Source organism: Vidua chalybeata, chromosome 5 (genome assembly GCF_026979565.1).
Source record: "Vidua chalybeata isolate OUT-0048 chromosome 5, bVidCha1 merged haplotype, whole genome shotgun sequence".
Classification (NCBI taxonomy): Eukaryota; Metazoa; Chordata; class Aves; order Passeriformes; family Viduidae; genus Vidua; species Vidua chalybeata.
In genome coordinates this window covers 25,076,702-25,093,596 of record NC_071534.1, presented here as the reverse complement: position 1 = coordinate 25,093,596, position 16,895 = coordinate 25,076,702, and the positions used below count along the sequence as shown (strand labels likewise).

Below are 16,895 nucleotides of genomic sequence, written 5' to 3'. Positions count from 1 at the left end.
TTTTTGCTATTGCAGAACATCTGGAGATTCAAAAAGGAAGAAAACCCCAAAGTTCTGGTTTTGTTCTCCTGCGGGGACTGGGCTGCATGCTCAGCCTGGCTGAAAGCTAACAAAAGGAATAGGTGGCATCCATCAAAAGGAAGTCACCCTGGCAGTATATCACACTACACCAACTTACATAGGCTCTTTTGCATAACAAATGGCTGCACCATAGCATTCAAAGTGCTTTTTGAATACCAATGAGCAGAGTGGAGTACCCTCCTCTCCAAAGGAGCAGGGTTCCTCATTTGGCACAAAAAGAGTCACAGTCAATGAAGCTGTAGAAACCCTTTGCTCTGAGAGTGCCCCATTCCTCCTGGACACAGCCACCCCACCTTAAAGTGACAGGAGAGGGGAGGTCCTGCACAGGCACGCTGGCTGCAACAGACTCTCTCTTTTGCTGGCTAGCTGGGGACAGAGCTGCCTCTCTATGTCATGAATAGACTAAGACAGCTGGAGCCCACCCAAAGTAAATCCAACATTAGAGAGCAGATAAATGGGAAGGATTTAAATAGTGGCCTCTTAACTTGAGTTGAACTGGTTGTGAACTCAGAGCCACTCTGGCACCAGTCCAGTCACCCAGGAAAACCACAAGCTCAAGATTTTGCCACTGCACAAGTGGTCACCTATTTTGGTTCTCTCCCCTGCACTGTTTTGTGTTTTTTCTTTTAAAGAAGAAGTATGCTAGTTGCACAGTCCAGAGGACCTACTCCAGAGCAGCTGCACATACACCTCGAACAGCCTTGTTCTCAAAACAGGATTACAGTGCTGTGACAGGCACTGCAACCATCCTACCATCTGAGCCGTGCAAGAAACCCCAGACTCCTCCTTCCAGAGCCAAATGGTCCTACTGAGAGATGACAGATGCTAAGGACTGCTCTGTATGAGATATCCTTATAAAATGTTCCCTGTTTTATGCTGCCATAATTATAATAAGGCCAGGGTATAATAATGGGTATCTGTTGCTGGTGTGGACTGTTGAAGACAGGGGCTAACGACCTATGTTAGGAGCGAGAGAGCTCAGGTGGCCTAACGCCACCAGTCCTCCACTCCCTGTGGCAATAAAGCTCAGAAGACTGTCATCACCCCACTGCTTTAGAAAGGGCAGATCTTTTGAGCACACATCAGGCACACACTCCTGAAGATGCAGCCCCCTTCAAGATGCAGATGCTGCACCTCAGGAGTGCTTCTTCCAGAGGATATGGGAAGAAAAGGTGTGGCAACTGGGTACTGCGCCACACTGATCTGAGAATACGGTTATGTTTTTAAATCATTGTGACTACAAGGCTCCAGGTAATTGCAGCAGTGTAACAAGCCGTATGAACAGGGCCTGAGCTTCCCATTTTGCATCTTCTCCAGCCACTAACTCCCACACAAAATGATGCTCGCTGGGTATAAAACACCTCTGACTACCTCCTGGGCACCGAAGAGGTGAGGCAGTGAAGAGCCCCATCACAGAATGTGTGATCTAATCCCTCACGGGCTGTGGAACAAAACCTGCTTTACCCCACAGAAGTCAATGAGCACCTCTCTTGCCAGCACAGTGGTGTGGCAGGGCAGCAGTTGGAAGCAGCCGGGCTGGGAGCCCTGGCACTCACCGTGGAGCTGACTGGTGCTGCTTGCTCTTCCTGGTGGACGCAGTGGCAGGTGGCTGGCGCATGACATGAGCAACGCCCACGTTGACGGGCTGGGCGGCAGGCAGGGCCACGTGGCTGGCCAGCAGCGTGGGCTGCTGCATGATGGGGTTGTAGTGGCTGCCGTGGGCATGCGTGTTCCTGCACAGCGGAGACACAGGCACACGTTGAGAATGCAACTGGCGGCTGCTCAGCAGGCTCCTCCACACAGCCTCCCACCACCCTCCACCGAGGTGCCCTCTCCTCCAGGGCCTGTTGCGTTCCCAGCCTTCCCAGGACCGAGCGTTTTCCCCAGGGAACAGGCTGAAGGAGTGGTGTGGGCACAGCATTCCACTCTAAGGGCAGCGAGCAGAGAAGTCTCCCACAGCTGTCAGACAGTGAGGTCACAGCTGCCGCCCTTCTTCCCTCAGCCCTGTAGCCTTGCAGGAGCCCAGCCCTCATGCCTCCTCCAGCAGCTGTGGGTACTTCAGGGCACCTCCAAGCACCCCTAGTTTACCTCCAGTCTGCCAGCGGTTGGGTTCCTGCCATGGACTCCGGGATGACGGTCGCGTGCTGGACAGAAGTGTGGGTGGCCACCCCCGTCAGCTGCTGCCAGGCAGGAGGGAGCAGGATCTGCTGAGTGCCACTGGGCCATGCTTGCTGTCAGACAGAGGGAAAGCAATTCTTTAGCAAAAGGCATTGAGCACTGAACACGAGCAATGGTCCATGCTCAGCTGGGGGCCCTAATAGTGATCATGGTCACACTACACAGCTCTTATCACCTTTCAGTCACAGAAGACAAACACTGTTAGGAAACCACAGTATAAGCAGGAATAGTTATAAATATAGAGAATGCAAAGCAGGGGGTGAAAAAAATCCTTGCCATTCAAAGCAGCAGCTGTGTTTTAGGTTAAACAGGGAATGGAAGGGATGAAAACTTGTTGGCATTTCAACCTGAACACCAAATTTTTTAGCACGTTCTAATTTTGACTCTCCAGATCAGCTGGGCACTATGGCTCCATTGTTAATTTCCCCTTTCTACAGCCAGCTTACTTTCTCAAGTAATGCACAGCTACACATTGCATACCTGTCCTTTCCATGTGTTCTTCAACTTTTTTCCCTCTCTTAGAGGGCAGAAAATCTCTGCCCTTTGAGTTGAGCCATCATTCTGCTATGCAATCACCCCTCCAGCTGTGCTGCCACAGGCATGACTCAGGTTGTCCTGCTCCAGTGACTCCACGCAAGTCAGATGTTTGATTTTTGCACTTGGGAAACTATGTGCTGCCCGAATGTGGCTCTGGCACCTTTTTGCTGCTGGGCTGAGGAACTCAGGGGTACCAGCTACAGCCCACCTTAGTCCCAACCTGCACTACTGTACTGGACCTGTGTTGTGTTATCTCACTGCTCTAAGGAAGCCAAATTTGAGAGGAGGCTTCTTCCAGGCATGCATTTATCCCCTTCCCCACCCTCACAAGGATCATGTTAACTGTCCCCATGATTCCTTCCTATCCCCCAGTACACAAACCTCAAAACAATCCACCCTGCAAAAAAACATTTTTTCCCAATTCTACTCCTAAGTTTGATCATCTTGTAACTTTTTGTGTTGCTGAGTTACATGAAAAGGCTGCTATAGTGAGGCCTCTCAGCAACATCTGCAAAGGATGGAGAGTCACAAGGCTCCTGAGAGCCCTTCATCTAAGGAGCCACAACCATGGACTGGTGATGCTTGGAGCAGGTAAAAGGATGAGGCAAAGGCACAAAAAGATCAGGGAGGAAAAAAGCATTCTTATTATTCTCTTTTCTTTTTTTTACCTCAGCTTTGCTTTAAAAGAGGAGACTGAACTACTGTTGAAGTCAATCCCAAGGGACTACCTGGATTTACTTGCAGACAAAACTGCTTCCTCCCTTTTCAGGAATGGAATGGAACAAATCTAAGCTCCTTGTCTGACTGCAGTGCATAAATTTAGATGCAGTGTCAGGGCCTAGGCACAAATTCCTCACTTATTAGGTAAGGACCACTGAATCATTTAATCTGCAGATAAGACTTGTCTAGGCTGATCCACCAGCACTGTGTGCTGTGCTTACACACAGAAGGCTTGTCCTGGCAACTGCAGTGCGTTCCCAGTCAGTGCATTACTATGAAATTTTGGTGGGGTAGTGAAGCAATGCTCTGGCCCTTGTCCTCAGGAGCTGGTGGGTCCCCTGGAGTGACCATGCTCATACTCCGGATATAGAGCAGGAACAACTAATGGAGTAACATTTTGAAAGCTAGTGGCAGGACGTCTGTAAGAAGTGTTGTTGGGAAAGAGTTAAAAGGAGAGAAAATCAAGAATCCAGGGTGTTATTCAAGGGCAGGGGACAGTTCTGGGTCACGCCATGGAAGCCTGCTGGAAAACTGTGCAGCTTTGCCTCTTTTGAGATCTGAAGCTGCAGTGAGCTGTGAGTAAAGACAGGATCAGTCTCCTATCACTGGTCTCTGTGCATACAATAAGTGGACCACACTTGCTTGAGAGGATGAAAAGAGACCCAGAGAAGTTACAAACAAGTTACTTTAGCCAGTGACCCTGCATCTTGCAGATTCCTTGCTCTGCCTTGCACTGCCTAACTCCATGGCACAGGCTGCAGACACACAGCTGCCAGACATGATGCTCAAGCTCTGTCAGTGCCTCCTGCCCTGGATCCCTCTGTCCCTCATCTGGGACAGCTGGTCTGGTACAAAATGCACAGGGAGAACTGGATGCCAGCTGCACTGGGATGCAGTAAGGCTTTACCAGCCACAGGCGTCCTGAGGAGTGCAAACACAGAAACCTGCACTGTGTGCTGGGCAGGGGAGAAAGCCTGACAGCGCTACACAGTTCTGGGAGCACAAGGAGCAGCATCATGCCTCATCAGTGGGACAAATAAAGCAGGGGACAGACAGAAGTGGGCTCTGGAGGGCTGCACTCTCTGCTGGGGCCAATCCCTCTCACAGTTGCAGCAGTCACACGGCCCAGGCTGAAGAGCATTAGATAAGCAGCTGTGCATGAGAGGAGCAGCTCTCTGCTGGGAGAGAGACACGCAGACGCCGAGATCAGATGTGACTACAATGCATCACAAAGAAGCTGTGTTTTTCCATTCAGGAAACTGGAATTGGGTACAGATTTGTTTATCAGACCAGCTGCTCAGCCCGAACCAAGCAAGGCCCACGGACACCAGATGCCACCGGCATCAATCAGAGCGCCCTGCCATCAGAGACAGCTCGCATTTCTCATTGCGCGAGACGAATAGGCACAGCAACAGGCATATCTCCTCTCTTTTATTACATCAAAAATTAAAAATCTGTGCAAGTGAGGAGTGTTTCTCAGAAACAGCCTGAATTCCCCCTTTGGAAGGACTGTGAATGAAATGTCAGTAGGAAGTATGAAAGGGGATGCCCATGAAACAGGTGTTCATGTGGCAGGGCAGCGCTGAAATTGGTAACCTGTGCTCAGGAGAAGCTTTACTACCAAACATTCCTCACTTGCATAGAGCCCAACAGGCCACCATGAGAAGAAAGGAGGAGGAGGTACTGAGATCTTTCAGGATCCTTCTGTCTTTGAGATGTTTCAGATCCAGCCCTCACTCCTTCAAGCCCCAAAGGACAGCACGCCACAGGAGGCCTGGCAGAATGGTGGGGGCATGCAAAGCTAGCATGTAAAGTGACCTCCTTCACTCGCTGTCTTGGCTGACTTCTTGCACAAACAAGAGGTGCTAGCCACTGAGCCCGCACAGACTGCTCCTTGCTTTGCCATAGCTTTTGTTTCCCTGCCTCTTAGGCTCTTATTTCCCACCAAATAAGGGAGGTGGCCCATGTCAGTTGTTACAGCAGGCTGCAGCAGAGATCGGTTTGATGCTTCAGACAGCTCTCTGACAAAGGCTCTTCTATTGGGAAGGGGCAGGGCATCCTAGCTGATGGAAATCACACAGACTGCAAGTTGCATTTTGATGTGTCTTCACCAGATAAGTGTGACTGGCAGGTGGCAAAGGAAGGCAAGAGCACCAACAGTCTTACCCCAGCAGTGCAACACACAGGTGTAAACCCTGAAGTCTGCTGGTTCCTGACTGCATATGAAAGTGCTGGCATGGCAGATCAAACAAGCCTGAGACAGAGACTTGCCTTTGTAACTAGCTGGTCATCTTTTCCAGCTTGCATAACTTAGTTTTAAGTATACTAGGTGGTTATTTTAGTTTTTTTTTTTTTTTTTTTCCCCTCTGTGGTATCAGCAGAGGTACCATGGTGCCAGCTCAAAAACAGCTGAGGTAGATTCACTGAAGCCTGCGCAAGGAGGAATGAACTGCTCCTCTGGTTTGAGGAGCTGGGGTACCCCTCGAGGATGTGCATGTAATCAGTAATACCCATTCCTGTTTGGCTTTTTTTTTTTTAAGAGGAACCATGCTTTTCCTATGAGAACATTTCAGACAATTGTGCCAATAAGAACTGCTGACAAGGAGAGCTCCTTGAGTGTGGGGTCCTTGCCTCTGCCTCCTACATCTCTCTCATACCTCACGAGCAGAGGTCCTCATAAAACAGAACAGTGAAAGCTTAAAGCATGAAAGGTATTTATCAGCAGCATGCAATTCATCAGTGCAATTCCTGGCTGTAAACTACCCCCAAGATTTCGAGTTCAGAAGGATGCAGGAGGTTATTATAGGTTCCTTCTCAGCAGAGGCCTGACACTGCTTTCCCTGAGGCTTTCCCACAGATTTCAGTAGAAAAGCAGAAAGAAAAAGGGTTTTTCCAGTGGCTTTTGCAACTCTGACATAGTCTTTGAGCTGAACAATGAGCTGGGGGAGATTTTGACATTTCAGAGAAAGCTGCAGACTCATATACAGTTGCCCAAGTCTCCAAACTGCACCACAGAAGGCCCTCAGAGAAAGCTTCTCTCATCAGACTCCAAGAGCTAAACAACACAGTAAACACCTGCTGAGCTTGGTGCCTTTAGAATTCCTTACCTGTGCGAGGAGTCCTGGCTGGATCTGAAGAGGCTGGGCCCCAGGAGCCTGAGTGACAATGGGAACGGCATTCTCCATCCGAACCGAGTACCCAGCGTGCTTCGAAGGGGAGGCTTGCAACCCTGTTCCACCAGCACAGAAGGTACAGCATAAGCCACCAGCAGCATTGCCAGGAACAGGGGCTGGCTCTCAGAGGAGCCTAAAGACACTCGCTGATGCCCACTTAAATTGCAATGTTCAGTCCCTCTGTCAGAGTGCCACCTGTGCTACCCTGGCCCAAAGATGTCCATCAAATGTTCACAAACACGATAAGTGTATAAGGGTGCAGAAAAGACATTGCCAAAGGCACTAAGGGATTATCTGAGTTTGTATTTTAGGGTACCTCAAGCACATGGGAAATATTGCAATATTACAATGTGCACAGGCAGAAAAGAGGGGAGTGAATGGCTTCTCTTCCCCATATTCTCTGGTTTAACAACAAGAAATGGTCTTTATCGGCCAAAACCCATTGCTATATGAGAATGATCTCTTTACACCAAAGTGGGATGGGAATCCAGAACACCATACTCCCTCAGCCTTGAAGGGGACAGATGATTTTCTCTAGCACAGTTTCTTGGGACTCATATTTGAAAGGCCCTAGCACACTCCAAACTTCAATCACTGCTGGCTGAGCCCCACATTAGCCTAACTGAGCCGGGGGAAGCTTCCCTCTCCAGCACCTCAGTGCATGGCACAGCCTGGGCTGCCTCCTCTACTTTGGAGCCTTCTCAAAGCAGCAAGCTGAGGATGGTCGCTTACATACTCCACTTCTGAAGTCAAACCCTTGAGATGCATTTTAACTATGCTGAAGAGGTCTAGCTAAACTTCTCTAGCTCAAAAGGGCTTTGATAATCTTGCAGAACATTTAACAAGTGCCTGGAGACTAATGCACAGACAGGCTTGTAGAAATGAAGAGCAGAAGTTGTACCAGCTGAACTGAGGTCTATTTAGACCACTTCCTACAGACACTTGGCAAGTTTTCCCGAATTGCTACAGCATGTAAAGTTAACAGAAGGACAAGTGGTTAACATTGAGCATCTCCCAAGTTGTCTGACAATAGTTCCTACGACTAGTATACACAGGCAGAGCTGTTTGCAGCAGGGTGGAGCTGAGGGAATTATCCTCATAAATTGTCATGGCATCTGTTATGGGGAAGAACCCTCATATCCACCAGCACCATGCTCCCTGCTGCATTACCCTCCCGGGTTCCCCTTTTAGCAATCGAGTCACTGAGAAGTGACACTATGACCCATTACATACATATGTACTCATTTATTGGTATCATGTGGGAAAGCTTTCAAGTTTACCAAAGTATGGTAGAAGAGCCTTAAACTTTGTTCAGGGCAAAGAATGACAAGTACCACATATTCTCCCCCAGCCCCTTCTCAGTATCAGCTGCCTCCAGCTCAGGATCTTAGAGGTGCCCACAAGATCCTCTGCCAAGGCAAACACTTCCATCTGCAACAACCTCGCTGCTCTGATTTACTAGGCCAGCCCTTTTTTCTGCCACATGACCTGCACTGATGGAACTCATTTCCAACAAGAGCTGGACAAAGCAGCAGGCCAAGACCTGGTGAGGCTGTCACTTACCTTGGAAGCCTGGTGGGCAGACAATGAGGGCTTGCTGTAAGGGGTCTGGCCGGGCACAGATCTGCGCTGTTCCTGTCTGCAGGGGCATGCTCCGCTGGGCCACCGCAGCCATGGACGCCGCTGAGGGCTGGTAGAGTGCAGATTGGTAATTTAGTATGGAGACCTCGGGGTTGGCTAAGGAAATAGTGGCACTGGAGGAGGTGGGAGCCAGGTTGGTGGTCTAAAGGAATGACGGGAATTAAAACAAAAAAACAAACAAAAAAATGAGGGAGATGGGTACGCTGAAGAAGCAAAATCCAAAAAATAATAAAGTAAAATAGTGTAAGATAAAATAAAAACCAAGACAAAACTGCAAACAAGGGGTAGAACAGGACACTGAGGAGTAAAGAGACAAGGGCAGTGCTGGGGGGAAGGATCACAATCTGCCTGAGTGTGCCATGGCCGTGCCATGCCATGGGACCCCCGGCCACACAGCACTGCTTGTACTGCTCAGAGACACAGCACATTCCCTGCAGCAGGACTGCAGCCCCATTTCTCACCCAACTGGCTCTGATTTGCAGAATGATGAAGATGGGCTCAGAAAGTGTTGCTATCCACAAATCACATTGTTCACTCATCATGTATGTAGCTCTAGAAGCTGCTCACTTTTCTTAGGTAAAATAGACTCAGCACCTCCATGCCCTGTGAATTCTCATCCTGAGAAGGAAAATCCACCCTGGCCTTTCCTCTTAGATACCTTGTATCTAAGATGGCACATGCCCCTTGAATTATGTTTGAAATTAGAAGGAATCAGAAGGCATAACGGGAGGTAATGCTAATACTTGCAAAGTCCAAACTTCACTTAAATTGTCTTTAAAATCTCTTAGAGCAGGAACTCCAGTAGGGGATGTTTCAAAGCCAAAAAAAAAAAAAATCAGCCGAGAGTTCTGCAAAAATCTAGAAATCTGAAGACTTTTTTTCTTTTTTAAAATTTGGACTAAGTCTAACTGTTGCAAGCAACTAAACAGCTCTGCCAGTGCTCCAAATATATGTTCTTAGCATGCATGTTAGGGAGCCAGACACTACCAGACCAGAGCCCATCCTTCGCCTCTGTCCAAACATGCCAGCAACACTGCTGGAGACTGGTCAGACAACACTTTCTCATGGTGAATGTACGAACCCAGGAGGAGGCTTTGATCAGGAGAGAGCAGACCAAGCATTTTGCACTGCCCCGGTTGCCACTGGACCTACACTGCACTGCCACAGCCACAGCCATGAAGGATGTGACAACAAAATATTTCTTCCTTCTCCTGATCCCCTCTCAGTGCAGGGGCTGTGAAGTGCCATCTGCTCTCCTGTGCAACACTCTGAGGAGCAACCACAGCAGCCCCCATGCTCGTAATCTCAGAAGCCATAACTGGAAGGAGGCAATCCCCAGATATTTTGCAGAGACAGGAAACAAAAGAAAGCCAAGACAAGTGGTATGTTGAAGATAATTGTGAAAGGCTTAGAGCTTGTTCAAATTAAAACACCCTTCCTGGAAATATTTCTGCCAATTCTTCTAGGAACACTGGGCATACCGGTTCTGCTCAGAACACACACCCCTTATGAGAATTCAGAAATGACCATGGATCTCCCCAACTAACAGCTGAACTTAATGTCAAGTGAAAAGCGAGGAAATGAAAGCAAGTCTGCCTTTCCTACAAGTAACTGTGGTACAAACAGTGTCTCTGCCCTGCAGCTGGGACCTAGGGGAGCATGTAGCACGCATTTCTTTAGTCAGCATCTCAGAAGCAGCCTAGAAAGGGAACTGGTGTTTGTAACTAATACCCTCTCACACCAAGTCATGACCTATCTCTGTCTGTGCCTGCCTGAATTGTTTCAAAAGACCTTCTGTGATCACATGTATCAAGACCTGAGTCAAGAAGTCTGGTTTCCTCACTGACACAGGAGCATCTTGCACATCTGCACAGACTCCTTTAGCTCCCTTGCTTTCCAAACAACATTTCTGCAATGCCACCTGCAATCTCTAGAGTGAATCATGAGCAGCCTGTTCCCAAAAGGTTACAAAGCACCAGCTATTTCTTGAGCTTCAGTCTCCTAGAGTGCTCTCCCTGGGGAGTTTCCTTTCACTGCTGTAATACAGTACCACAGCAAACAACTTAGCCTGTTAGTCACATAAAATTTGTTAACGCAGCACCCCCCAACACTGGGGCAAGTAAAACTAATACAAAGCATGATTATAAAGCCAGAGCCCACCAAACTGGAGTGCAATGTGTTCACAGTGGGAGCACATGCACATGGTGCCCACATCAACTGTGGCCCCTGGAGTAAAAGCAATGAGAGATAAGAATAAATATTATTGCTACACTCTTCTTTCCCGTTGATCAGTTACAGTGCTGTGTCTGTTACACAGGGTTTAAATTCATTTTACTTCAACACCAATTTGAAGAAGAGCTGTAAGATCACAAATACTTCTGCCTGACCCAGGGAGTGAAGTACTGCTTGCTGCATTAAGGGACTAATGAGCTTTTTCCCATAGCAACCTCCCAAGTAAGCAGGATTTATCACCCCAACAACAACATAAACAACGAGTGCAACATTTCACCGTCACACAAAATGTCACAAGATTACTGCTTGCCTGAAGAAAAGAGAATGAGGAGAAGAGCAGAGGAAGGAGAGTAAAAAGGCACCGTCTCTTGGCAGGCATGTTAAATGGGAATGCTACTTTGCTTTTCATCTTCTAGGCCCTCCTGACATAAATGTTTCAAGCACTGGCTGCTTGTGATCGATGCCCTCACCTGGTTGTGGACTGTGTTGAGCTGGTTGTTAAAAGTCATGGTCAGGTTGGTCGATGTACTTGGGGCTACGTGGGTGATGAATGGTGTCTTGCTCTGGTTCACCGTGTCGTACATATTCACCCGCCGCTTGCAAATCTCCATGTTCTGGAAGCAGGACTTGACACTGCGCAGGGAAAGAGGGGCAAGGAAGGCAGAGAAAATCAACCAAGCGACTCACACAGCTAACAGTTCATCACAGTGGCCCTGCAATAGGTCTCCATGGCAGGCTTAGCACTTTCTAGGCTCTTAAAGCTCTTTGCTATTTTATGCAGGTCTCTTTTAACTGATGAGAATCAGATTAACTCTGTACTGAAGAAGGCCAAGCTGAGAGCAGCTGCCCTGGGACTCCTGGGTGCTCCCACGGGTCTCTGCACTGCAATACAAGTCACAAAAGCAAGCAAATTGGTTGCTCTTTAGGGGACAGGGCAAGAAATACAAAGTGGCTATATTAAAAGACTGAAAGAGACTGAGAGCAAGAAAGAAAGATACTGTTTTTTTTGTGATGATGGAGCCTGAGAGGAAAAGAAAAGTCATGCTTTTTGCCTCAGTGTAAGCACAAATAGTTTTACATGTCTTTTGCAAGGAAGAATTTTACTGTTCTTGATCACTGAGACCCCCTAAAAAAATCATCCTTGTTCCTTTTAAGCAGTTGTTTACCAAGAGCTGAGTCCAGTGAAGCAGTTAAAACATTGCCCCTGTCTGGCTAAACGCTTGTGCAGATGCTTATCTTGAAGCATGATATCTCCTCTTGCAGTCAGTGGGACAATTCATATCAAAAAGTTATTCCAAAGCAAATTCCTCAATGCCCCGAGGGAATCTGGTTCTGAGGTTATCTCACAGTGAGAACTGGCTCTCTGGGGGAATGATTACAGCTTCTTCCTCTACAATCACTTTTCCTTAAATGTTATTGATATAGCAATAGAAATTTTGAGAAGTATCCTATTTTGTGCCCCAGTAAAAGAAATTAAATACTCTCTACATTGCTAGAGCACAGTAGGCATCCGGTAGATGAAACAGTCCATATTTCATTAATTAGAATACCAAAGCATACAGAGGTTAAGAGACAACAACACAGTGAACCTGAGCAACACTGATTTTTTAGTACAATCTCACTTTTGATATCTGAAAACCAATACAGGTTTTCCACAATTCTTCCACAATAACTATTATTACAAATGTGACCTCAGAGTCTGAAACATAACCTCAGAAAGTATAAAGGCATTTATTTTATTTCCATTATCCCAACATAGAGAAAGAGAAATTCCAAGCAGTAAAAATCAGCTGTATGCTCTCCATTTGGTAATGATCTGAACTGTGGGAGGTAAGGGGTATATCCTCACATCACTTTTTAGAAACAGTGTCCCTTCAAAAGGAACAACCTTCTATGATCCCTAAGATTGATGAAGAGGACCTAGATCTTTTTATCCCTGTCTTGTCTCTTACTCAAATGGTCACCTCTCTTATCCTGCAAGTAGTATCTTGGTAACTGGATCTGGGCCATAAACACCTGCAGACAAGCCAGGCTCGGGACACTGTGCACAGCTGCCCATTATGTGCATTCACTTCCAGAACTATACCTGCTGGTCACAGAACATCCAGCAAAATCAAACACTTATCAAATAAATGCAGAAGGCTACTGGATCACTTCTTTTCAATCAAGGATGAATATAATTCTCCCTGCACAAAGAAGAAAGCAGTGGGAAGAGTATAGTACATGGTGAATAGTGTGTGTTACCAAATGGTTTTGTCTAACAAGATTTAAGCTCTACAAATGCAATACGATGTTCTTTGGCTTTACTTTAAAAGAAGGTGGGAGCAAAAACCAGGAGGGACAAAACAAAACAGACAGAAAGTCTCAGGAGTACTTAGCAATTTAAGAGCCAGGAAGTTAAATATGTGAAATGGGAAGCTAAGCTCACTTTGCTGTCTCCTTGTAAGAAAGCAGAACAGCCCCTCCTGCACTGCTTGAACTTGCAGCCTCTCTGAAACGTGCCACAGCAGAGATTCCTTCCAGAAGCTACAGCTTCCATATATTCTCACCTTTTCTGCTGCCCAATTTATTTCCAAGAGAGATTACAGCTCCCTGCATCTTTCAAGGCTTTGAAGTTTCTATTCTCCAAAGCACAAGTAATCACAGAAAAAAGGTCCATCTACTTGCCATGCTGGTTACAGCTTATTGCTCTCTTTGCCAGTCACTGTTTCCAGTGTGGAGGGGCTTGCAGGGTTACACACCCGGCTGGCACACACTTGGTATTCAGAGACGTGTTGCTGAATTCTTTATTTGGCTAAAATTCTCACTGCTGTTGGCCCCAGTGATATTTTCAATCTTTCTGGGGCTTTGTCTGAGCAGCCACAAGTAAGCACTTCAAAAATGAAGATGTGGTTATGGACTGTTGCGTTAGTGGAAAGATTTCTGACAGCAATGCATTACGGTCATGAATCTCTCCTATCTTACACAATCAGTTGTTGCACAGTCAGAAGGACTGCTGCAAATTAAAAGACTTTTGTCTATGATGCTCACTCAGTATTTTTGCTGTCATATTTTATTCATGAATTTTTTTTATATGAAGTTTTACTTTTTTTCTGTTTAGCACAATCATGCCCCATCTTGTTTTCATTTATCACTTACTATCTATTTATAGGTAACAATGCTCAAAGATGGCTGTGCAGGCTAAGTCTGGGTCTACACAGATCGTGCACCCACTACCTCCTGGCAAGCAGATGCTCTTATCTTGTGATAAATGTAACAAAAAGGCAGCTACAACTCCTTCAAAGGGGTAAAGCTACCTTAAACAAACTCAAAATACTGCAGCCATCCATACAGGCAGGGGAGCTGACACAGTTACCTGTTGCTCTGCAGCACAAAAACACACTCTGCAGCTCTTCAAGCAGCCCCCTTTAATTTTATACCTGAGCTCCTGACAGCCTCTAAAACACTCATGCAAATGGCACCCAATTATTGCCCTTTGTACATAGAAGTACAGCACTGTGCCAATAATTGTTCTCCTGTCAAGGGGAAGGGACAGCCTGTGAAAGCACCTGGAACTGCCAAGTGCTGTAAAGCAGGATGTTCAAAGCTAAGTGTCCTGAAGGCCTTACAAAACTCCCACTATGTGTCTGCCTTCTCCACTTACACCTGAGAAGCCTGTCCCTATGTGAACTGGACATGGGCAGTGGGCTGGGGACAGGCATCCTGCATTTCAGTCTGCTGTGCTCTGTGGTGAGCCTTAGGAGAAGGGCAGTCAGGCTTGAAGACGTGACTTCTTCTCATCTCCATCAGGCAGTGGAGCCTGTCCTCATTCTACATGTGTCAGATAAGGTCAGAATGTGATATTTAAGGTGACATAGGTGGACAACAACCAAGCTGAAAATTTAACTCCTCGTCCTGGTGCTTATGCCTGTAAAACAGCCTGCTGCAGAACAGCTCTTCCCTTAAAAAGCAAATAGCCCCAAACCGACTCCTGGCATGATAGGAAAGTTCTGGGAGGAAGGGTCGGCTCCACACTGCAGATAAGGTTGATTACTCCAGTAACAATCAGGACTATATTACTTTGAAAGAGACTGATACTTTCAGCACTAATTGCATAATTTCTCCTGCATTTTAATGCAAAAATATGTAATTACTGAATATTTACATAATTAATGTCGCGCACACTGCAGTGTTTTAAATGCCAAGTACCTACAACACAATTCTTGCAACCTTGAGTTGACAATCGTCTTTTTTTTTTTAAGCAGGAAAAGATTAAAACTTAGGGATTAAACATCTTAACAAAGGCCCTCAGATAGACTTGGTCTCCACCACAACCAGCTCTCCTTTTCACCCCTCAATTCAAAACCCAAGGGGAACAAAAGCCACGTACTGTGTGCTGTGAGGGAAGTCGAGCAAGTGTGTCATGGTGACAAAAGGGTGGCTCAGAGTTTCAATGGGTGTTATCCTCTTATCTGCATCTATCGTCAACATCTTCTTTAACAGATCTATGAACTCCCGCCGGTCTGCCTTTTCCACCAACATATCACTTCCTTCCAAATCCGTTGTCATGTTTACCTAAAGGAGAAGGGACAGGAGTGAGCGCCAAAGGGGAAGAGCAGATGGTCAGGTGTCCAGCAAACTGTGTTTACTCCTCCTTGGAGCACACACCCTGCAAGCCTCCTTGTCTAAAGGAGTAGCTGCTAAAGAGCCACGCCAGACTCTGTGGTGGCCACTCATCTGGCTTGTGCATGTCACATCTCCACACAGACTGTTAAGTGTTCAGCTTGCCTGGGTCAGTGGCTAATGAAACACTTAGTCACCCTCCACTGAAGATGAACAGCTTCCACATGGTAGCAGGCAAGCTCTGATAATCACAGTATTTATCATATACTGTGCCATCAGATACTTATCTATGTGTCCTATGAGCAAAAAATATATAAAATACATAAAAATTGTCAGTAGGTTTATGAGAAACATCCCATTCGTGTATCAGGTGCCAGGAAAAAAAAAGACTTGTTATATTATTTCATGAATTATCCAGTCTCCTCAGATTCCAGTCCTCCATTCCTGCACGTTTATATGTTTTACTTGCTACAACGTCTAGACTTTGCTAGCACAAACTCCAGTTTGGTGCTAGTGGTGGGCCAGTTTTGCACACTGGTTTGTCAGCACAAACTCCTGTCACAGGAGTGGTTATGCTGGGATTAGCTCTCACAACGACATGGAACTGACATAGTCAATTAGTACTTCCCATTCTTCCCCCAGCCAGCCACGTTTTACATCGAGCACACTCTTCAGCGGCCATGGTGAATATTTTCACTGTCACCCTTTAACAAATTGAAATACTAAAGCACAGAGAAAGCAAGTGACTTGCCAGCGGTCATACAGAAGAGCACTGGAGAGACAAGAGCAAATGCAGGATTTCAACTCTCAGAGATGTGTCTTAGCCACTTTCCAAGGTTGCTTTACTACAGCACACATCCCCCTGTGTGCAGTCACTCCTACAAAGCAGCACGTAACAGCGAAGTTGGTAGGCATAATCCTGGTATTTTTCAGGAGCTGGCCCCAGAATGGGATACACAGAGAACTTCCATAATTCCCTTTTGTTAGTGTTGCTGGAAAACATGCGAACAGTCTTGCTGGTTACTCACCAATGCTCTTACCTGTGCCATATCATCCAAACAGTTGAAAATATACTTTCTTGCTTCCTTTGACTTAATCCCCGTCTCTGCCTCATGATCATCTGGTGTCTGCTCAAAACAGGACACAAGCATTGACCAACACTGCCCTGCAACCAGCTGCAGATTATGTGCCACTTTCCACATGTGCCTCATCCTGTCCTCATCAGAGACCATCGTGCCTCTCTTGCCTGACCAGACACCATTTACACGATCTCCACCAGATGTTATGTGACATCTTTTATGTCCCAAGGTGATTTATCTCTTCTATTTCACTTCTGAGGGTCCTCCCAACTACGGTGGGTCTCTTACATCCACCCAGGCATGAGGTACACCATCCCATCCCAGCCAGAAGCCCACTGGTCTCTCTCCTTGGGGACAGCATGCAGCCAAACCCACTGGCACAGGACACTCAGGGCCCACCTGCTTTACTAGAGGTTTTGACTGTAGAATTAATATGCTTGTCCCTTTTCCCCCCAACAAAGAGTTAGATATTAGAGCAAAGTCTGCCCACTACACACCAAATCATTGACTACTTAGAGGGAGATTTCCAGGTCAACTCTGGACTTAAATTTCCTACCTTGCAATGCCAAGCAGGTGTATTATAAGTGCAAAATTTTGGGGATGTCAGTTTTACCTTGGGCAGTACCCACCCCAATGTCTGTGCTGCACTGCA

At 46.7% G+C, this 16,895-nt stretch overlaps 1 protein-coding gene across 1 annotated transcript in view; it reads right to left on the bottom strand.

The window, feature by feature from the left end:
• HIPK2 (homeodomain interacting protein kinase 2) overlaps positions 1-16,895 on the bottom strand; it is a 127,887-nt gene that overhangs the window by 15,783 nt on the left and 95,209 nt on the right. The window contains exons 5-11 of the mRNA XM_053942704.1: positions 16,205-16,291; positions 14,932-15,116; positions 11,033-11,195; positions 8,253-8,472; positions 6,624-6,745; positions 2,170-2,312; positions 1,638-1,814 (exon numbers count right to left, since the gene is read on the bottom strand). Coding sequence (XP_053798679.1) covers positions 1,638-1,814; positions 2,170-2,312; positions 6,624-6,745; positions 8,253-8,472; positions 11,033-11,195; positions 14,932-15,116; positions 16,205-16,291 — 1,097 coding nt within the window. The remainder of the gene's footprint in view (positions 1-1,637; positions 1,815-2,169; positions 2,313-6,623; positions 6,746-8,252; positions 8,473-11,032; positions 11,196-14,931; positions 15,117-16,204; positions 16,292-16,895) is intronic.